Raw genomic sequence first — 10649 nt, forward strand, 5'->3', positions numbered from 1 at the left:
AGGCGCTGAGCCAGGTAAAGCCGAGGGTGCGCAGGGAGCGGCGCAGCATCACCGCGCCTTTCCGCGCTGCTCCCTAGAAAGCGAGGGACTTGAGCGCAGTAGGGCCAGTGGTGGTGCGGAACGGAGGGTGCGGGCGTTCTGCCCCCAGAGCGCTCGCTGGGTGCTGGGAAGAGCTGGGGGCGCGCAGGAACCAGCGCTGACAGCGGGGGCTGAGCGAGGGTTTGAGCCCCGCCGAGCGATGCCGCTGCCTTTGACAAGACTTGCTCCATCCCCAGGTGCCCAAAGCAACTCGCCCGTCTGTATCCAATGGTAGCTCCCCCTGCGTTAAGATCAAAAACGCAAACTATAAAATCCTAAACCAAAAGCTTAGCATGACACTATAGATCTTCATGCAACCATTTTCATAAGGAGAAAGAAAAATAGTAAAAAACTCCCTGAATTTAGCAGATGCAACAACTTCATTCTCAAAGATAATCAGCTGATGCCACCAATTTTTCTATAGAAGTGGTTTGTTTAAAGTGCTCTTAGAAATGGATTTTTGTATTGACACTAAGGTAGCACATTCATATTTGAAGAAGTAACTGACAAGACTGGATTGTGAGGAGAGAGATTAGGGAAATCAGTATCTTTCTTGACAGAAGAAGTCTCAAAACGGTATCCCTCCCCATCCAGCACAAGTGCTGCTTTGGTTACTGTCATTAAGACTTTCCCAGGTTCAGTCTGAAATACTCAAAGATTTTTAAAGCATTTATTTCTAGATGAAGCTGTATAAAGTAATTTCCAAACCGAGCAGCAGTACTTAAAACTGAAACAAGTGTTTTTGTCATAAGTAATTTCTTGACCTAATGCTTATACAAAACATTTTCAATATATGACACTCACCTAAAATACATTTTAAAAAGTTAATGTTTGAAAATTTATTATAAGAGATGATCTCACTGACACTTTGCAGACAGATGACAAACCTGTGGTATCTGAACATATTTGAAAGGCTGATGCTGAATATCTTTAAAGGGGAAGTTTAGCATTTAGCATGATGCTAAAGAATTTAAATGTCAGTAATAAGAACAAGTGCTGTTTATCTATATTAAACATTAATATTTATTTATTGAAAGAATAAAATGTTATGCCCAATCAGAACACCAAAAGAATTGGCACTAAATAACAACCAAATAAAAAAGACATTTTTGTTAAGTCAGAGACTAGTGTGCTGGCAAAGATGGGTGATCCCAGTGGTTTACAGCTCTATTAGCACTCCTGAGAACTGGAATGGTAGAGCTGAGATTGTAGCTGTCTCATGGTCTGCCACTGGCATCCGGAGATCCCGGATTCTGGAGGAGCAGTGCTGCAGAGGTTTCTAGTACCAGCATCTTCTCCTTCTTGAGGGTGTGGAGTACAGCTTGTTTTTCACAAAGTCAGGACCAGTGCCTTTCAGGTGCATTGGAACCACAGGCGGTTTGCTCCAGTCACCAAGCAAACCTCTTCCTTCTCAAAACACCTACAGAGATGTTAATGCAGTGTGGATGATCCCACAGAGCTTCCAACAGGACAAGGAGATGTAGAAACAAGTTGCTTCCTCGGGGTGTATCAGACCCCCTCATGTACCTGGGAGTCAGTTGTGGCCAAACTAAAGCCTCTGCTGCCACATGGATTTTATTTTCTGCTTGTTTGTCCTTACCTTACCATTCCCATCCTTTCCTAGGTGGGAAAGTTGCTCTGTGTACTACCTCTGCTTTGTCCTTGTGACAGTGCCAGGCAGTGAATACACTTCACTGGATTCACTGGATTTGATGACTTTTCAGTTCTTTTTTTTTTGACAAAAGTCTCTATTATCTGATAATTTAGTGTGCGGGACCAATAAATATTTTTCAGTCTCCACAGTTATTAATTTTAAACTACTCTGTTTCTTGTTTTTGTTGCTGCTGTATAGTCATAAAATCTTCCTGAATTTTTGCTGCTTGTTCCTCCATTCTACTGATTAGAAAGTGTTTCCATGGCTGCCTGAGCAGTTTTGATTGATTGATCCATCAGTTTCAAGGTCTTGTGATCATACAGAAATGAAATGGATTTATTCTACTTTTTCAGTACTTTGCAATGAGTACAGGAGCAATAAGGAATTACTGCAATATGGAAGTCAGACATATTTTGGCTCCTGCTTTTAAATAACTTCCCTTCCCCCTCTGTTTAGGAAGTGCAGAAGTTGAATCAGCAGCTAGAGGAGAAAAATGGAGAGATACAGCAGATGATAAATCAGCCTCCATATGAAAAGGAGAGAGAAATCTTACGACTGCAGAAGACCTTGGCAGAGAGGGAAAAGGCTCAGGCCACCAGTGATGTTTTGTGCCGTTCACTCACTGATGAAACTCACCAACTTCAACGCAAATTAGCATCCACAGCAGAAATGTGTCAACATCTGGCAAAATGTCTAGAAGAGAAGCAAAGAAAAGAGAAGGGGAATTCAGATGACCAGATACCTACAGAAAGATCTAATCAGGTATTCTTACAGCTACTATGTGTCTTTAAAGTCTTATTAGCTTCTGAGGTGTTAATTATAATATGATAGCTGTAACTGGGGAATGGTGAGAAACAGCCTTTAAATAATGTCATGTAGGGTGTTAAGACAGCCATGGCAATGGTAAACAGTTCAGCGCATCTGAAATTTGGGATGGAACCACTTGTCTACCACTTCAACTCTGGCCGTCTCATCATCAGAGGCTTTTTTTGGAGAGGAGAGCTAGAGAGGTTCCATCCAACCTCAGCAATGCCACAATTACAGTTCTTTCCTCTATACACGGGGACAGTACCTACCTTGTAGTACCCCTGCTTCTGTGCAGCACTAGGTGGTGCTGTGATTTTGAAGCCGATCTCTCCTGATTACTTCTTTAAGCATCAAAATCACAAAACAAAGTAGAGATATTTCAAAGTAGTATTTATATTAAGAACTCTGTAACATGTGGTCTTCTCAGATCAGGATTTGGCTTTGCACACGTAGTACAGACCTACAGAAAGCTGGTTTGGGGAATATGACTCTAGGTGTCTTACCTTTTTTTTTTTGGCTCTGGGATTCCCCCAGCCTCTGAGTGCAGGGCAATGTTTCTCTTCGGGAGGGATGTTTAAAAAAAATGCTTTATAATAGGACAGTGCCAGAAATGCTACTGCAGGGCACAAAGAAACACCTGGCTTTTGGTGTACTTTGCTAATGGCTGTTGAGGCTTCAGTTGAAGTTCTCAGCATAGGGCAGAGGTAGATCATTGTTCTGTTGTTCCTGAAGTCCTGATGGCTGAGAGTCATTAGGTAATTCATTAAAATACCATAAGGAAACAACATTACCAGTGCTGCCTCTAGTAACAGATCAGAGTTTTGAGTAGGGTGCTACAGACAGTTCTCACGAAAAAGAGTAATTCTGACTTATTCTCTTACTGCTACATGGCGGTAATGCTGTTTTTCACATGACCACTCATCTGTGCTGTTGTGATGAACTCTACACATGCTCATGTCTGCTTTGTCAAACATTCCAGCAGTGTTTCCAAAGAAAATTTATTCACATTAAAGTTACTTGTTAGAAATAGGGGTTGAGCAGATAGATGAGAAAAGGACTTTTTAAGGGACTTGAAGCATTTGGCATTATCATATTTAACATGTAATTGATAGACAGGAAACTTGATTGACTTTGATATATGTAATAAGAAGCTAACCTTGTACAGTGGGGACTTCCCTGTTGAAGAGGAGAAATTTCAGATGCCATTACTAGCTGATTCTAGGGAATTTTACACAAAAGTGTTCTATATTACTCATGTACACTGGGGTTTTTTTAAGCAGATGTCACAACTGTAAAAAAGAGGTATCATTTTAGTCAATTATATAGCAAGCAGGGTTTTTTCCCCTCAGTAATTTCTTCCTAGTACTGGCCAAAATTGACAGTAATAACAAAGCAAGATGAAGGCATATCTGTGCCTTTGTCATACATTCTCCCACTCCAGACAAGTAGTAGTTTTCCAAGGAGTTTGTCTAAACTGTTAAACTCTGTTGTCATCAGGTCTATTTAAAAGCAGTACCAAGGTCACAAGAAACAGAGTACATTTTTGCTTTTCTTAATAATAAAAGTTGTAGGGTATACTATTAATATTTAGAAATAAACCATATAGGAATAAATAGACCTAGATGTATGTCATTACACATAACTTAAAAAAACCCCATTACTTCCAGTTTCACAGTATAGCCAAACAGCATCTGAGATTTTTAAGTTAAAGTAACATCTAACTTTATCTGAAAATTACAGCTTTTAGACAATGAAACTTCACTTCGAGCTCTTATCTGCAACCTACAAGAGGAAAACAGGATGTTAAAACAAAAAGTAGCTCACGTGAGTACTTTCATTTTGTTACAGATTAATATTTGTTAAGTATTTTAAATTAGAGTAAATTTGGAATAGATAAGGTCTGGTTAATCTAATTAAATGGCAGTTTAATGCAAGACAGTTTTTCTTAGTCATTTCAACATGGCACATAGTTTTTGTTCCCTTAGCTAAGAACAATTTGCTACATAGTTTTTAACATAGTGGGTTTTTGTTGTTAAAAGCACAGTGCAGAAGAAAATTTTCATGTTCCTTCCATGGATCAGTATTCCAACCCAGAAGAACAGCACTAGGCCCAGAGTGACCACCAACCCCTCCCTTTCCATATTATTTAATACTGTCCCTTTGGACTGGGAGATGGGAAGGCTGCCCATGAAGAGTCTGCACAACCATCTCCTGCTCTCCTGTACAGTGACTTACCCACCCTCAGGGGTCGAGTCAGCATGTTGCATTATCCCCTAGAGAATTTTGGTCCTGCACAAATAGACAGCCTATAAAACCTTGGAAATTTGTGTCCTCCTGTTCTTCATGCCTCTCCTGGATAAACTTTCAGGTGGAAGATTTAAATGCAAAATGGCAGAAGTACGATGCGAGTAGGGATGAGTATGTGAAGCGGCTCCACTTGCAGCTGAAGGAGATGAAGTCACAGCTGGAGCAGCACCATGGTGGAACTTCAGCACAAAGGAATTCTGACCTGATGCACAAGGAGATATTCCGGTTAAACAAGCTACTGGAAGAAAAAATGAACGAGTGCATAAAAACCAAGAAAGAACTAGAAGACATGAAGAAGGCTAGTGAAGGAGATCATGAGCGCATACAAATGCTGGAGCAACAGGTCATTAAGTTTCTTTTTCCTAGAGATGGGAATTCTTAGTGTCTTCCCAGACCATTGAAGTCCAAGGGGGAGAAATGGATTTTTTTTTTTTTGACATTTGCCTGGTTTTGGACATTTGGCCATACAGATACTTAACAACACAGATTTAAAGGAAATCTTACTACTTAAAAAACCCCATGCAGTTCTGCTGGCCTTAATACAGAATATGAAAGATCTGTAAAAGAAATACAAACAGCATTGAAGTACAGATAGGATAGAGAAGATAATACTGAGATTCTGGGAATAGGTAACCAAGGAATCATAGCCTCAGCTTTTCAATCTAACCTGCCAATGCTCTAATTTATAAAATATTAACGTAATAATTCAATTTCAGGTCCTGGTTTATAAAGATGATTTCACATCTGAGAGATCAGACAGAGAACGAGCACAGAGTAAAATACAAGAACTTCAGGCAGAAGTTGCATGTCTGCAACACCAGCTAGCAAGAAGACAGGTAAGAAAGCAGCATGCTCCTTTTTTAATTTAAGCATGTCAACAGGACTGAGGACTAAAATATACTTTTAAATATATTTTAAAAATATCTTAGTATTTCTAAAAGAGTTTCAGCTCAGTGCAGCTATCAAAAACTTAGATTATTTCATAGTCAGTTCTGGTGGAGATGCTTCCCAGTTCAGATGTAATACCCCTTTCTAGTCCATTTTCCTTCTACTTTTGGATCAACATAGTAAGGGTGAATTCTTAGAAGGCAGAGGACAGCCGTAACTCTTGGCATCTTTAAAGTAGCACATTGGCTGTATTCTGTGTTTTCTACAAACCTTCTTTACAACTATATTAACACTGAAAAAACTGATCAATAATTTATTTACAAGTCCTCTGATAAATATTTGAGTGGTGTTTCAGATAAAGGTGATAAAATATCACCTGTTAAAGAATATATTTTTACTGCATCTTTTTCAAGAGCTCTCCTTTCTCTTTCTAGGACTCAAGAGACACAAGTAGTCATTTCAGAGTTCACGCTGGTAACCAAAATAATTTGTACGTTCAGACGAATGTCGAACATCTACGAGGCAACAGCCCGGGCCAGACAGGCACGAGAAGAACAAACTCACAGTCTGAACAAGCTTCTCCTCCTGGGGATAATGGAAACTTGGGATCTGAAGGCAGGGCACAGGGTGAACTCAGATGCCCTCATTGCATGAGGTTTTTCAGTGATGAACTCAGTGATGAATTCCTCAAACATGTTGCTGAATGTTGTCAGTGACCACAGGATGTGAGGGGTGTAAGTTAATCACTACTTTTATAGACATAAAACTTGCTCTATACATATCTCCTACAGTCCTAAAAGAGAATAATTCAAATGGAGAGCTCTGGGAAATTAGGAGGATGAACAATACCTACCTCTTGCTTGATTTTGCCTTCTCTTGGACTGTGTGAAAGGCTTCAAGAGAAAGCAAAGTATTTTTCTGAAGAATTATTTTTGACAGCTACAAGGAAGGCAAGTGTAATGCAGATTCTACTACAAACTAAACTGAAACCTACGGTGGTAGTTCGGCTTCAGAGCACAGCTTGACTTTATTTGGATCTAATTCTCTACCGCAGTCTGATGGCTTGTGAAAAAAATTACTGAACTTGAAATTTTCCTCCTCTTCCAAAAAATGTAGGCTGAAGAACATTTTGGCAGAAGATAAGAAAAAGCTTACTGTGCTGTATCTGGATTAAAAGTGAAAGTATTTTCTTGACTCTTGAGGCTGAACTTTCAGACATCTAATCTGAAAATCCTTCTGTTTAATTGAAATCAGAAGAAGTGAAGAAAACATAAAAGGGCTGGTTATTGACTTAAAACCAGTCTGCATTTTTTGCACAGAAACAAGGTACAGGGATATTTATATTTTCTGTGCCAGATTTGTAAATGTATATTTGTGTAATTATTGATTGTATTCCTATTTGACGTAAGGATTATTTTTATAATAAAAATGATTGTGCATTTGCTTTACTACGTTAGTAAAGGGGTCAAAACATCTCTTTTGGTGTAAGTATTTAAATGTGAAATAGTCCCAGTAACTACACTAAGGGCTAATTAAATGTCATGGTTTCAGATATGAGTTATTTCATTACTTTAGTGATAACCAGCTTCTCAGACTATTTTCAAATATGTTGAAAAAAAAAAATCATTCCTCATCTCTGAGCAGAAGATTGACCTTTCAGAGGCACAGGAAGACATTTAACCCCCTACCCTGCCACACACATGTGACTATGCCAGTGCTACCTTGAATTTCTTCTTGTCTGCACTGGAGAGAACCTTAACATCTAGCAGGGGACTGCTTTGAGAAGAGTATCAGCAATTAAAGTGTACAAATATAAGAGGTTTTTGCAGCCTTGGCTCCACGTGTTTCTCACTGTGTCAGAGCAGGGGTTAAGGAGGGGATAGAAAGTAAAGGTCTAGTGCAACCATCACACTTCATAATTAAAGAAAACTTGCTTAGTGTAACAACACTCCTGTCCTCTGCTTTGCTTCATTCCCTATTCTACACTTCAGGAGGAATGTGGATATTTTTCTGGATATTTCCTTTTCAGGATCCTGTTGCAGCCCCAAAAGAAGATGATGGTTTATGCCACTGTTGTGGGATATTACCAAAAGCAATGCCTAGGCCTTTGCATGCAGCAATGGTTGCTATTAACCTAATCTACAACTGATTGCAGTCCTGTGATTCACTACTAGCTTGTTCTTCCCAACACAACATGCAAAAACATGCAGAAAGTTTTATTTCTTTCTCTTTTTTTTAGTGACCATTTTTTACATTGCCTTTTAAGGTCTTAGAGATCAGAGGCAGCCCAGAGAATATAAGCTGAGAAACATGATTAAACTTCCTGTGGCATAAGCTAATCTTACTTTTTTTGACTGTTCTCATTAGACAAGCCTGGTTTACAGCTTCAATGTACATCAAGATGTAAACTGTAGTGCCAGTGATTGATACAGCAAAATAGGGACTTGACTTTTGTATTGACTCACACTAGAAGACACTTAAGAAAACACAACAGTAAAGTAAGTTAGATCTTGGCAGTACCTTTTTTTAATTGCATTGAGATGATGACTGCTTTAATATATATCAGAAGCTGAAGTCTGCTGTAGGTTTCCACTGATGCTAATCCCTGTGGGTATAGAGTTGGATAGACTGACCTACAATAAGAAATAATAATTTCTAATAAGAAATAGATGCAGGAATTAGATAGGTGAATCTGCAGTACACAAAAATTAATAGTGCTTATCCTTGTGGATTTAAGTTCTGTGAATTAGTCCCCAGTCAAAGCAGTGGTTAGTTTCACACTAATCCTGAGGAAGGAGAGCACTTCAGTGCTGGGAAACTGGATATACCTACAGCAAGGACAACACTGGACCAACAAACAGGTGAAGTTACCGATCAAGCACAGATTAAAGCTACCACATAATGCAGTAAGAGCAATAAATGAGGACTGGCATTTGACTATCTGTGGCATAAATCTAGGACAAATCTGCTGGTTCTCTGTACAAAAATACCTCTCTTCAGAGCTCTTTGACTTTACTGAGATTTTTGGGTTTTTTTCCCCAGCTGGTAAAAAGTATAACTCTTTCTTGTTCTGGCTTAATCAAGAAACATTACACTATGAAGAACTACCAGTGTCTTACAGGCAAATGTTTATTTCAGATGATGGGCCATAAACTATTGCTCCTAAGAAAAGCTGTCTGTTATGCAGTGCTTTGACTTTTACACCAAATTCACTGGTAGATCTCTTGATAAAACACTACAAAACCTTTACCTGCCCTCTCCTCACCAGGCAAAGCATACACACCAAGGCATCCCCAACAACTGCCACCACCCCCTACTTGCACAAGTCACATTCTTCAACTTATAGACCAGAATGCATAAAACCTGTCAGCTCCACTATCCAACACTGAAGTGAAAGGGGTTGTGAGTTTCCAGCAATTCTGAACCCTCTAAATTAAGGAAAGCTCCTTCTGGTCTCACACTGGTACTCTCTTCTTGTTGGATGGTTGTCCAAATGGAGTATCTTACTTGGTTAAATGTTAACATCAACCCAGCTCCTTTCCTAAAACAAAGCAATAAAGGCATAATGAGTAAGAAAGTAACTGCATACAGTGAAAGGAACTTCAATAGCATAAACTTTGTGAACTTTCATTATCCATTTGTACTACACTCGTTCACTGAAACACATCATCTGTAACACTGCAGAAACACATCCTCACACAAGAGATTCTTGAAATCATACAGAAAAACTGTGTATGTGGCTTGGTTCCTTATTTGCTGTATTGTTAACAAAAGGCATCCAAGAGAAATGAACCCTGTTTTCAGGCAAAGTTAATGCCTGTTTAGGCTTCTGTAGATCTCTCATTCAGGTGAACACTGCCTGTACTGCCGTGGCATGCCAATACCAGATAGAAGGCAGACAGAGGTATCACTGCAGTTCCACAGAGGCTGAGAGCAGGATAACTGCCTCTTCTGGGACTTGCAGGAATGTGTCTTAACATATTAACAGCTGCCAAGATGGATTTGTCCAATTACCTTCATGATTAGTCCCTTCTCCTAAAATTTCTCCTTCACCAAATAACTGTCCCCCAGTTTTGCTCTCCAAACCAACCTGAGTCCAGGCCCACGGCAACTCAGCTCCTGAGGAGCAGTCTCACCTCACCAGCAATGAGATTTTCAGACTGTATAATCTCCAGCTGGCTCTCATTTCTCCTGGACCTAATTATAATGTACCTTGTTCGGGATTTTAAAGTAAAGGCTGTTTACTAACAACCATGTTGGTTGCCATGCAGAAGTGGGCCCTTAGCACACAATCACAACAGCAGCTGTAGGCAACACTGACTCACTGCATCTTAGAAAATACAAATGCAAGAAGCCTCAGAAGTCAGTCCCTACCCTTAAAGCCCCAAGGGAGAAAAGATGAACAATAATGCTCTTTCCTTTAGCATGGGCAGTACAGAGCCTAAAAGGTCTATCAAATAACATGCAACTTCTAAGACAAGGTCTGCTTCCCCCTTCGATGATTTAGGATATCATATCTTTTAAAATAAGCCTTAAATGATGCCTCAAGATTAGGTGCTCACTAATAATAAAACCAACTACAAGAATAAAATTCGTTCAAGAAGCAGATACCTATGCTCTTTGCTTTTTTTTTAAAACTTCCATTTCCTGTGGCTTTGCTGCATGTGTATATATAGAAAGCAAGGGAAATTCCAAACAAGATGCCACACCATTATACTCAGAACAGCAGTGCTTCTCATTCTAAAAAAAGGGAAGTCTCAAATGCTTTTTCTACAAAATCTATGTGAATTCAAAGTATGCTGTAGTAATATTTCATAGTACCATGCTCCAGTACCTATAAACTGGGGCACAGAGGGTGTTTCAGCTCAAAACCTAAAGCGTAAGAAATGCTTATGAAGCACAAGGTCAGTTCAGC

At 39.5% G+C, this 10649-nt stretch overlaps 1 protein-coding gene and 1 long non-coding RNA gene across 2 annotated transcripts in view; one reads left to right on the top strand and one right to left on the bottom strand.

Moving 5' to 3' along the window:
- TNIP2 (TNFAIP3 interacting protein 2) overlaps positions 1 to 7284 on the top strand; it is a 7697-nt gene extending 413 nt beyond the window's left edge. Inside the window, exons 2-6 of the mRNA XM_017727732.1 lie at positions 2189 to 2494; positions 4280 to 4363; positions 4908 to 5189; positions 5563 to 5682; positions 6169 to 7284. Of these exons, the coding sequence (XP_017583221.1) occupies positions 2189 to 2494; positions 4280 to 4363; positions 4908 to 5189; positions 5563 to 5682; positions 6169 to 6450 (1074 nt within the window). The 3' untranslated portion in view covers positions 6451 to 7284. The remainder of the gene's footprint in view (positions 1 to 2188; positions 2495 to 4279; positions 4364 to 4907; positions 5190 to 5562; positions 5683 to 6168) is intronic.
- Positions 4964 to 10649, bottom strand: part of LOC108445071 — a 22995-nt gene continuing 17309 nt past the window's right edge. Inside the window, exons 4-5 of the long non-coding RNA XR_001859816.1 lie at positions 8255 to 9275; positions 4964 to 5048 (exon numbers count right to left, since the gene is read on the bottom strand). This is a non-coding gene — a long non-coding RNA (uncharacterized LOC108445071). The remainder of the gene's footprint in view (positions 5049 to 8254; positions 9276 to 10649) is intronic.

Source organism: Corvus brachyrhynchos, unplaced genomic scaffold (genome assembly GCF_000691975.1).
Source record: "Corvus brachyrhynchos isolate BGI_N302 unplaced genomic scaffold, ASM69197v1 scaffold80, whole genome shotgun sequence".
NCBI classification, from domain to species: Eukaryota; Metazoa; Chordata; class Aves; order Passeriformes; family Corvidae; genus Corvus; species Corvus brachyrhynchos.